The 12,466-nt window shown below is 37.7% G+C and overlaps 1 protein-coding gene across 1 annotated transcript in view; it reads left to right on the top strand.

The window, feature by feature from the left end:
* LRRC63 (leucine rich repeat containing 63) overlaps positions 1 to 12,466 on the top strand; it is a 118,618-nt gene that overhangs the window by 25,609 nt on the left and 80,543 nt on the right. Inside the window, exon 4 of the mRNA XM_005861409.1 lies at positions 4,012 to 4,172. Within this exon, the coding sequence (XP_005861471.1) occupies positions 4,012 to 4,172 (161 nt within the window). The remainder of the gene's footprint in view (positions 1 to 4,011; positions 4,173 to 12,466) is intronic.

Genomic DNA, 12,466 nt, shown 5'->3' with positions numbered 1-12,466 from the left:
TGTGTGTGTGTGTGTGTGTGTGTGTGTGTGTGTGTGTGTGTGTGTGTGTGTTTTGGTCTCGATTTCATTTATTTCTGCTCTGATCATTATCATCCCATTCCTTTTGCTCACTCTGGGCTTTTCTTGTTGCTGTCTTTCTAATTCTTTAAGTTGTAGATAATTTATTATTGGTCATGGTGTATGATCTTTCTAATGTAATGCTGAATCCGATTTGCTAGAATTTTGTTGAGGATTTTGGCATTAGTGTTCATTTGGGATATTGGCCTATAATTCTCTTTCTTTGTAGTGTATTTATTTGGTTTTATGATTAGGGTAATGCTGGCTTCATAGAAAGATCTTGGAAGTGTGCCTTCCTCTTGAATTTTTTAGAATAGTCTGAGAAGGACAGGTTTTAGTTCTTCTTTGAATGTTTGGTAAAACTCCCCTGAAGCCGTTTGGTCCAGGCTTTTGTTTGCTAGAAGATTTTTGACGACTGCTTCAATTTCCTCCTTAGTTATTGGCCTGTTGACATTTTTAAATTTTTCTTGATTGAGTTTTGGAAGGTTGTATTTTTAAAGGAATATGTCCATTTCTTCTAGGTTGTTTAGTTTGTTGGACTAGAGATGTTCATCTTATTTTTTTACAATCCTTTGTATTTCTGTGGGGTCTGTTGTTATTTCACCTCTTTCATTTTTGATTTTGTTTATTTGGGTTCTCTCTCTGCTTCTTTGTGAGCCTGTCTAGAGGTTCATCAATCTTGTATATTCTTTCAAAAAACCAGGTTTTGGTTTCATTGATCTTTTGTTTGTGTGTGTGTGTGTGTGTGTGTGTGTGTGTGTGTGTGTGTTTTGGTCTCGATTTCATTTATTTCTGCTCTGATCATTATCATCCCATTCCTTTTGCTCACTCTGGGCTTTTCTTGTTGCTGTCTTTCTAATTCTTTAAGTTGTAGAGTTAGATAATTTATTACCAGTTTTTCTTTCTTTTTTATTATTTTTTTTTTTTTAGGTAGGCCTGTAATGCTATGAACTTTGCTCTCAGGATTGCTTTCACTGTGTCCCATAGGTGTTGGATTGTTGTGTTTTCATTGTCATTAGTTTCCAGAATGTTTTTAATTCCTTATTTGACCTTTTTGGTAACCCAATCATTGTGTAATAGCATGCTATTCAGTCTCCAGTGTTTGAATTTTTTTATTGTTTTTATTGTTGTTGATTTCTAATATTATGCCATTGTGATCTGAGAAGATGCTTGATATGATTTTAATCTTCTTGAATTTGGAGAGACTTTGCCTGTGACCCAGTATGTGGTCTATCTTTGAAAATGTTCCATGTTCACTTGAGAAGAATGTATATTCTGTAGCTTTGGTGTGAAATGTTTTGAAGATGTCCATTAAGTCCAACTAATCTAGTGAGTAATTTAAGATTGCTGTTTCTTTGCTGATTTTTGTCTAGAGGATTTATCTAGTGATGTCAATTTTGTATTAAAGGCCCCTTCTATTATTGTATTGCTGTCGATCTCTCCCTTGATATCTTCCAGAAGTTTTTTTTTAATGTATTTGGGTGCTCCTGCATTGGGTGCATATATGTTTACCAAGGTTATATCCTCTTCTTGTATCAATCCATTTAGTATTATGAAGTGGCCTTCTTTATCTCTTGTTATGGCCTTCATTTTGAGGTCTGTTTTGTCAGATTAAGTATTGCTACCACAGGTGTTTTTTTCATTCCCATTTGCCTGGAAAATATTTTTCCATCCCTTCATTTTCAGTCTGTATGAGTCTCTTGTTCTGAGGAGGGTCTCTTTAGACAGCAAATATATGGGTTATGTTTTCTTATCCATTCAGCCACTCACTGTCTTTCAATCAGAGCATTTAATCCATTTACATTTAAAGTTATTATTGATAGGTACTTGTTTGTAGCCATTTTTATTTTTTGTGCCTGTGTTTCTTCTTCTCCTCTGACCCCTTTTTTTTCTTCTTTTGACAACAGTTGCTTTAGAATTTCTTGCCTTGCTGGCTTGGTAGTGATAAACTCCCTTAGCCTTTCTTAGACTGTGAAGCTCCTGATTTCCCCTTCAATTTTGAATGATAGCCTTGCTAGATAGAGTATTCTTGGGTTCAGTCCCTTTCTTTGCATCACTTTATATACTTTCTTCCATTCCTTTATGGCCTAATATGTTTTTGTTGAGAAATCATTTGATAGTCTAATGGGAGTTCACTTGTAGGTAACTTTCTGTCTCTTTCTTGCAGCCTTTAAGATTCTCTCTTTGTCCTGAACATTTGCCATGGTAATTATGATGTGTCTCAGTATGGGTCTTTTTGGATTATCTTGTTTGGGACTCTCTGTGCTTGTGTGAATTTTTTCTTCTCCAAGTCAGGGAAGTTTTCTGACATTATTTCTTTGAATAGATTTTCTAGCCCTTGCTCTTATTCTTGTCATTCTGGCACCCCTATAATACGTATGTTGCTTCATTTCATGTTGTCCCAAAGCTCCCTCAGGCTCTCCTCCTGTCTTTTGATTTTTTTTTCTCCAATTGCAGTTCAGATTGGGTGTGTTTTGCTTCCCAGTCTTCTAATTCGCTAATTTGGTCCTCCGCTTCCTTAGTCTACTTTTGAAAGCTTCCATAGTGTTTTTTACTGTACCTATATCACTCTTTATTTCCTCTTGATTCTTGCATAGGTTGTTGATTTTCTCATCTGGCTGGTTTATGAATTGTATGACCCTTATGCTGAATTCTTTTTTCTGACATTTTTCATACCTCTGTTTCATTTAGTTCCTTTTCTGGCAATTCCTGTTTTTCTTTTCTTTGGGGGTTATTCTCCTGTCTCCCCATTTTTTGCTCTCACCGAAGGATCTAGGTGTAGAGTCACACAGGGCCTGTGGCTGCAGTGGTAGGCTTGGTGGTGGGTGGCGTGGTTGCACTCTGGTGTTTACCTATGCCGCCATCTTGGTCTCTTATCTCCTTTCAGTTTTTCACGCTGTCACAGGCCACGGCTGCTCCTTGGGCAGGTGCTGTGTAGGCTTGAGTCCTGGTATCTGTGGGTCTGCAGCCAAAGCAGCAGGTCCCTGGCCGGAGTGACTGTAGGGTCCTGGTGGTGTCTGAGAGCACTCTGGGTGGAGGTAAGGCTGTGCTCCCAGTCAAAACAGCTCTCCTATTTAAGATGGTGTGGCCTCTGCAACCAAGCTGGTCTCCTCAGGAGTGATTACAGTAATAGCGGACGCTGCCTGGCTAGGTGAGCCCGGTCCACCAGCCCCTGAAAGTCCTGCAGGATCTAACTGTCACACACACATACACACACACACACACACACACACACACACACACACACACAGACCACATCCACACACTCCCCTTTCTCTCCCTCACTCCTCACACTCTCTTCCTCACTGCCATCCTTCTGGCCACCATCTTCCAATATCTGTTATTTCTTCTTGATGTATTGTCCCCTTTATCTTTACAAAATGTCCAATTTTGTCTCATATTCCCTTTTTATCTTGAAATGTATTTTGTCAGATGTAAGTATGGCTACACCTGCTTTTCCCTGGAAGCCATTTTATTGGAGTATCATTTTCCATCCTTTCACTTTGTTCTATGTTTGTCTTCGTACCTGAGATGTGTCTCATGAAGGCAGGATATATAGCTGGGTTTTGTTTTTTATTCAGCCCACTACTCTGTGCCTTTTAATTGGTAAGTTCAGTTCATTGAGAGTGATTACTGATATATGAGGATTTTAATTTTATTTTTGTTTTCTGGTATTGCTGTATCTCCATTGTTTCTTTTCCCTTGTGTTTCTTTTTTTTTTGTTTTAGTTTGACTATCTTTTATGATGTTTTCCTCCATTTCATTTTTTGTTGCTAGGTGTTTCAGTTCTAGATTTTTTGTGGTCATCATTAAGTTTATGAAAAAGAAAGTTTCATGTATACAATAGTGCTCTTTCCTCTGAGTCCATCTTATCTCTATTCACCAGTATAAGTTCTTTCAAATTTCACTCTAAGTGATAACACATTTGTTTCATGTACTGTTTTGTTTATTTAGGTACTATTAAACCTAGAAAACGAGCTGAGTCAGAGGCAAAAGTTATTCGTGGTGAAGGTTTTAAGACTGTTGCAGCAACACAATATGAAACAATAGCAGCAATGACCAACCTGGCTATAGTAAACTGTCAAATATATGGAAGAAATGCACTTAACCTTAAGGTATGCTAGATCTTTTTAATGGCATGTTTTGTTGTATTATCAATTATTTTGATAATACAATTCCTAACTGAAGTTAGTTTGCATAGTATTAAAGGAATCTTTCTTATTGCAATAGAGACTTCCCCAGGAACACATTAAAATTGCATCTCTAAACCTATCTGTCCTAGTTTACCTTCATCCCAGTTTTTAAAATTTCTCATGCCCAAAGCAATTATAATGCTTTTTTTAATTACTTAACATGATTAAAATAGTGGGATTCAGAATTATCATTAATTTATCAACAATTTTTGGCCTTTGTGCCAACTCTAACACTAGGCTAGCTTTTCACTGAATGTAAGCCCAGTATAATGAATAACTGTAATAATAGTTACCATTTATTAAGCATCCACTATGTGCAAAGCAAATGTTAGCTTTCAAACTTATAATTCAGCAAAACAACCACCTTATAATTTAGCAAAGTAGGTATTATAATCTTCATTTTACAGATGAGAGCACTGAAGTTCAATGAAAGTAACTTGCAGAAGATCACAAAGCAAGGAAGTGGCAGAGCTTGCGTTTGAACCTAAAACTCTTTGACTTCAAAATCTATGATCTTTTATATTAAAATATGTTTTGAAATAAGTTCATTAAAATTGAAAAAATAGGAAAAGTTGCAGGAAGAGTTTCTTTGGGAAATTGGAACATTAAAAAATGTTTATGTGCCTGGTTGGTGTGGCTCAACTGACTTCTTTTGCTGCCATCCCTTCACCCATGTGTACTCTCTCCTTTCCTTGGGATCTGAGATGCTCTTCTATGTTGACACCCTCCTCATTATTTGGGTTCTGTCATCCTGTGCTGAAATTTAATGACGTGTAGAATTCCTCCCTGCCCTACTCAGATTATGATGAATTATGTTGGAGTAATCCTTTCCTGCCCACATAAATGTCTTTTGTTTTGGCTAATTTTAATATTTTCTCTTTGTTGTTGAATTTAAGCAGTTTTACTATGATGGTGTAATTTGTTAAAATACTTATCTTCCTATAGTTCATAGCACTTTTTAAATATATGGATTCATATTGCTTATCATTTCTGGCAAAATTTTGTTAGTATCTCTTCAAACATTGCCTCTGCCCCACTCTTTATGTTCTCTTCTTATTGGAATTTAGACACATGTATCTGAAACCTTTTCATCCTGTCCATACTCTCTTTCCTGTATTTTCCTTTTACTCTCTGTGCTTTATTCTGAGTATTTTTTTATTACTTAAATTATAGTTCAATTTTATTCTCTTTTCAGCCAAGTCCTTGATTTTTATTTAATCATCTAAATTTTTTATTTAAATATTTTGTCATTTAAATTTTTATTTTATTATCTAATTTCTTGAGCCTATTAATCAGTTATTTTATTTTTTAAAGATTTTTAAAATTGATTTTTAGAAAGAGAGGAAGGGAGAGGGAGAGAGAGAGAGAGAGAGAGAGAGAGAAACATCTATGGGAGAGCAAAACCTCAATGGGCTGCTCCCTGCATGCCCTCCACAGGGAATCGAGCCCACAACCCAACATGTGCCCCAACCAGGAATCAGACCAGCAACCCTTCACAGGAGATGCCCAACCAACTGAGCCACACTGGCCAGGGCACAGCTATATTTTAATACATTGGATATATCCAATATGTGGATTCTCTGTGGGTCTGTTTCTATGATCTACCATTAATCTTGATTTTTGTCCAATTATTGTCTTTTTGCATGTCTTTTTATTCTTGACTAGAGGCCCAGTGCACGAAATTCATGCATGGGGAGGGGGGTGTCACTCAGCCCAGCCTGTGCCCTCTCACAATCTGGGACCCCCCAGGTAGGGTCCCTAGGCCTGGCCATCGATAAGGGTCTATTGGGGCTTTCCTTCCCCTGGCTGCCGAAAGCTGGTCCCACCCCCGCCACTGCCACTGCTTGTCATCTGTGTGGCACTGCACCTTCCCCCACCCCCACTGGTTGCCTCCCTCAGCGGGCGACAGGTGTGGGGTGCAATCTCTTGGCTGGTCTGGGCCTCTCTCTGTGAGGCACCGCCAGCCGGGTAGCCTGGGCCTCCCTCTTTGGGGTGATCCATTGCAGAATCATCCCCCCTCCCCATTGATCACTCCACAGAGGGTGGCCTGGGCCTCCCTCTGCAGGGTGATCATGGGGTGATGGCAGAGCCTCCTGATCAATCACATTGCACCTGCCTTGGCTGGCCTGGTGCCAGTGCATGTCATAGTGTGGTCGTCCAGAAGATCGTCCAGACCAGGGGTGGGCAAACTTTTTGACTCGAGGGCCACAATGGGTTCTTAAACTGGACCGGAGGGCCGGAACAAAAGCATGGATGGAGTGTTTGTGTGAACTAATATAAATTCAAAGTAAACATCATTAAATAAAAGGGTACTTTTTTTTTTTTTTTTTTTAGTTTTATTCATTTCAATAGTTTGCCCACGGCTGGTCCAGACAGTCGTTCTGTTGTTTGGTCATTCGATCAATTTGCATATTACGCTTTTATTATTATAGATTGCTTGGTAAATGTTGTTTAGAGGGAGTTTGAGGACCTAGATGATGTTCTCTTCTTCCAGATAATTTTTATTGTTGCTTCTGGCAGGCAGAGAAGTTAGGGAATATTCACTTTAATTTAGTCAGACGATAAACTGGTTTTATTCTGGGCTCTACACTTTGTAGAGCTTTTCTGTTAACCTCTTCTCTCAGGGCTGTAGCCTTTCAGCCATCTTATACTGTCTGTGGCCCCTCTTCCTTGGTATGTCCTGAATTCCATGTTTTGTATCCCTAGTCCAATTAGACTGGCTATAGTTCTATTCAGCTTCTTGATAACAGTTTTGGTTTAGGCAACTGACTTTTTGAGAAAAATAGTATTGAGTATTGTGTTTATCATTCTGAGATTTTCTTCTCTCTGGAGTTTTGGCTTATTAAGCTCTAGTTACCTTGGTAATTCCTTAAGTCTTTATTGTGCTATATTTTTTTGTTTTTGTTTTAGTAGAAGAATTGATTTGAAAAAAGGTCAGTAGTAGAAGTGAAAAATCATTTTATCTAGTTTTGAAGTGAATTCCTTTAATCAGAGTTGTCAAGCTTTTTCTGTAAAGGGCTAGATAGGAAAATTGGAGGCTTTGAGGGCTACATGGTTTCTGTCACAACTACTCAACTGTGTTGTGTTGTAAAAACGTGTTCATATACAATAGCTAAACTTGTGAGCATGCTGTCTTCCAGTAAAAATTTGTCAAGAAAAACATGGCCAACTGTATTTTGCTACTCCCCTTTTCAACGGAAGAAGAATACATCTTTTAAAAAGTTGATTGTATCTAGTCAAGAAAAAATTATTTCCACAGTTATTAATATTATTTTTTTAAATATTGGACTCCAGAGTAGGATCCTGAGCTCTGTACAGTGATAGAAAAGAATTAAAAGTCATAATTTTGGGGGCTTATTAAAGAAACAGATTTTATATAAACAAAAACTTATAACTTATACAAATCAAATGTACTGGTCAATATTATATAGACTAAGTGCATAAATGCTTAAAAGTTACTAGAGCAATTCAAAAAAATTGAGAAAGCCTTCACATTATTATTTAGTTTTTTACATTCCTTCCATGACAACCACAGCATTGAAGTTCAAAAACAAATAAAGCTCTTTCAATCTCTCCATATTTCACTTCTAGTCTTATTACCTTCCCTGTAACCCCTGATTTGGGCAAAAATGAATGGGATTTGAATCTGAAGGTGCCCACTCAGTAGTCAGCATGACAGGATGAGGTTCCTGCCTCCTGGCTGAGCCAGTTCCGTCACAAGCCCCCACTCTATTAATAAATCACCATGATATGCACTACTTCTTTCACATCCTTTATATTAAATTGCACACAAAAAATGAATGGATCTATCATTTAAACCTATAATCTTGACTATTACCAATAAAGCCAAACTTTAATCTTCAGAGGATTTGAAGTTGAAGGTTAAAGTGCTTTTTTTTTTTTGGTCTTCTGTTCTCAGGATATAAACCCTGACTTCCACCTCAGCCTCCTCATTTTCAAACCACCATTTGAAGTCCCCCTAATGTACCAGGCTGCTTCTCACTCCATCTGTACATCTTCTTTCTTCTGGGAAGTTTGCCCTTGTAGAAAAAGTAAAATCTTGGTCATAAAAGTCAGTTCTAGTATAACAGCTCTTCAATAATTATTTCCAACTCCTTAGTAACCACTATATTTTACCATTTTTAAAGCGTACATTGAGAAAGCCTTTGCGTTATTATTTAGTTCTTCACATCCCTTCCACAATAACCACAGCAAACAGATTTTATGATGGAATAGTGAAAGAGAGATCTAGGGTACTTGGGGTAGGCAGGCCTAATGTTATATCCACAGTCCTAGACATTCACTCATTCAGCCAATATTTATTAAGAACCCACTATGTACCAGGGTAAACTATGTATCTCACTATGTGTTAATGTGCAAAACAAACAAAAATGCCTATTTCATGGAGCTTATACTTTAGTGGGGTGAAATTATACAGTACACATAGTTATACACACCCTGTCCTGTGGTGAGAAGAGCTATGAAAAAATAAAGCAAGTGGATGGTCAGGGAGAGGTTGCTATTTATGATGAGTTGGTGAGAAAAGGCCTCTTTGTTCAAATGACTTAAGAGTATACAGCTGACTATAAGCAGGCTGCTGACTGAGGTGAGAAAATAATTATTGGGAATAGATAAGGGGCAAACTGTCCATGCAGATGGAATATAAAGGCACTAGTTATGTGCACACACTAAGTTGAATGATTCGAAACTGTAACAGACACATTTCTGCTACATAATTTAGTGTACACGATTTCTGCCAAGAAGAGAAAAATGTTTAATACCAGAAAGAAATAACACTTACTTTTATCAACTACCAAAATGTAGACATTTATAAATATTAATATTTTATTAAAATGTCAGTCTTGAAACCAGTATTGTCAATTCCAAGATTTTTTAGTCATGAACCTTTCATTCTTACATAGTATTTGCCATAGCCTAATGCATTGGCAATAATACCCCATTCACTGCAAGCTTAGGTTTGATCCTCATTAGAGTTCCTTGGTGCATTCAGTTGGTCACTAGAGATTCTATGATCCTTAAGAAACAAATTTAATGCTTCAACTTTCCTGAAACATTAAATATACTGGGGGCACCAGTCATGTTTTAGTCAGTTCAGGTTGTTATGATAACATACCATAGATTGAGTGGCTTAAACAACATTTATTGATTACAGTTATCATGGTGAGAAAGTTTAATATTGAGGTCAGCTGATTTTGTTCCTAGTGACAGCCCTCTTGTTCACACCTGTCTTCTTGCTGTATCATCATATGGCAGGGAGGAGGGAGAGGTGGGGGTAGGAAGGGAGAGAGAGGGGAACTCTGGTCCCCTCCTTTTTTTTTAATAAGGGCTCCACCCTTCATCAGGTCTCCACCATTAAGACCTCATCTAACTCTATTTCCCAAAGGCTTCACCTCTACAAAACATCACAATGGGAATTAGTGTTTCAACGTATGAATTTCTGGGGACAAAAACATTTAGTCCATAACAAGGGATAATTTTTCCTTTCAGAAATTTGTATATTTAATCAATAAATTTTATATAGGTATCAGATTAATACAAAGAGAAATAGAAGTGTTGGTGGAAATGTGGGCTCTCAGTTCTTGACTTTATGCAGGAAAGATTTCACAGTATGAGTCCAGGTGATTTTGAGAGTACATTTATTAAAGCTGGAGATAGTGAAACAAAGGAAGGACTTAAGATAGAAGAGGCAAGATCATAGCCACAGAAGTGAGCCTAGGCGGAGCTGCCTTGGCTCTTTGGAAACATGAGGAAGAGTTGAGCCTAGGTGTAGCTGCCTTGGCCCTTTTGAAAGAAAACACAGAAGCAGAAGAAATGAGCCAGCTGGGCTATGTGGATTCAGAAAACAAGTTACAGAGGCAAAAGAAGGGCCATTGACAACAGGTTCAGGGGGTTAGCCCAGGATGAGCTGCCCCACTAGTTGCATTTCTCCTGGGAACCTTTAGAGCTTACAGGAGAAAAAAAGCAGAGATATAAGCCTGAGGAAAGAAGTGGGGAAAGGCCATGGGCATACTCCAGTGAGAGAGAGAGAGAGAGAGAGAGAGAGAGAACTGGATCCTTTGCCTTAAGAGGTTTTATCTGTTTTCCAAAGACAAGAATTTTAGGGGAAGTCTCAAGGGAGAATCTTAATAGAATATTCATCAGCTTTCCAGGTGTGTCTTTAAAAGGTCATGGTCTCTACTGTTTGGTCAGCACTATGGTAGGGAGTCATTAGTCATTGATTAATGCTTAAGGGAGTGGTAGTACAAGGGAGAAGGAGGCAGGTGAGTCAGGGTGCAGTTTGAATTAGCTATCTGTCTCAGTTTCCCTATTCAACTTGCCAAGGAATTTTCCTGGCATCTTACTATCCTGCCTCAGAACTAGAGCCATGAAAAAACCCAGGTGGTGAACAGGAAAATTAAATATAAAATATATTTATGGTTTCATGATTTACATTTAAGTCTTTTATTTATTTTGAGTTTATTCTTGTGTCTGGTGTGAGTTGATGGTCTAATTTCTTTTTTTGCATGTACCTGTCCAATTTTTCCAGCAGCATTTATTGAAGAGACTGTCTTTACTCCATTGTATGCTCTTGCCTCCTTTGTCAAATATTAGTTGAGCATAATGGCTTTGGTTGATTTCTGGGGGTCTCTGTTCTGTTCCATTGATCTATATATATGCCTATTCTTGTGCCTGTACCAGGCTGTTTTGATTATAATGGCTTTGTAGTATAACTTGATAGACAGTATTGTGATTCCTCCAACTTTGTTCTTCCTCAGGATTGTAGATATTTGTTGGGGTCTTTTTTGGTTCCATGTACATTTTTGGAGTCTTTCTTCTAGACCTGTGAAATATGCTGATGGTATTTTAATAGAGATTGCATTGAATCTATAGATAGCTTTATGTAGAATGGACATTTTAATGATGTTAGTTCTGCCAATCCATGAACATGGTATACTCTTCCATTTGTTTCTATCTTCCTCTATCTCTTTTTTCAGTGTCCTATAGTTTTCTGAGTACAAGTCTTTTACTTCCTTGGTTAAGTTTATTCCTAAGTATCTTATTTTTTTGTTGCAGTGGTAAATTTTTTTTTAAGTTCCTCTTTCTGAGAATTCAATATTAATGTATAAAAATGCTATAGGCAGCAAAATATGACATCTCTCATAGCCGATACATCTCCTGGGGCAAGAAAAACAAAGAATAAAATAAACAAATGGGACTACATCAAAATAGAAAAAGTTTCTGCCAAGCAAAAGAAACCATCAACAAAATGAAAAGGGAGCCCATCTTATGGGAGAACATATTTGCCAATGGTACATCTGATAAGGGGTTAATAGTCAAAGTACATAAGGAACTTATACAACTTAACAAAAGGAAGACAAAAAAATCCAATTACAAAGTGGGCAAAGGACCTAAATAGACAATTCTCCAAAGTAGGCATACAGAAGGCCAATAGACAGGAAAAATGCTAAAAGTCACTAATCATCAGAAAGGTGCAAATTAAAACTACAATGAGGTATCACCTGACCCCTGTCAGAATGGCTACCATCAACAAATCAACAAATGACAAGTGATGGTGAGGATGTGTAGAAAAGGAAACCCTAGTGCACTGCTGGTGGGAATGCAGACTGGTGCAGCTACTATGGAAAACAGTATGGAGTTTCCTCAAAAAATTAAATATGGAACTGCCATTTGACCCAGTGATCCCACTTCTGGGAATATATCCTAAGAATCCCAAATCACTAATCAGAAAGAATGTATGTATCCCTATATTCAGAGCAGCACAATTTACAATAGCTAAGATCTGGAAACAGCCCAAGTGCCCATCAGTAGACAAGTGGATAAAAAACCGGTGGTAGATTTACACAATAGAATACTATGCAGCTGTAAAAAAAAAAAAAAAAAAAAAAAAAAAGGATCTCTTACCTTTGAAACAGCATGGAGAGACCTGGAGAATGTTATGCAAAGCATAATAAGCTAGTCAGAAAAAGACAAGTTGATATGTGGAATCTAAAAAACAAAATAAACTGTTGGACAACATAGATCCAAAGACATAGAAACATGGAAGAGACTGTCAAATCTCAGAGGGAAGGCAGAGGTGGGTGGGTGGTTTGGAAGTGATTAACCAAAGAACTTATATGCATATATGTATAACCCATTGACACAGACAATAGTGTGGTGAAAGCCTGAAGTGGGGTCGGATACAGGCTAGAAGGGGT

This window comes from Myotis brandtii, unplaced genomic scaffold (genome assembly GCF_000412655.1).
Source record: "Myotis brandtii unplaced genomic scaffold, ASM41265v1 scaffold15, whole genome shotgun sequence".
NCBI classification, from domain to species: Eukaryota; Metazoa; Chordata; class Mammalia; order Chiroptera; family Vespertilionidae; genus Myotis; species Myotis brandtii.
Note: the sequence above shows the minus strand (reverse complement) of the source record. Positions and strands in the feature narration are given on the sequence as shown.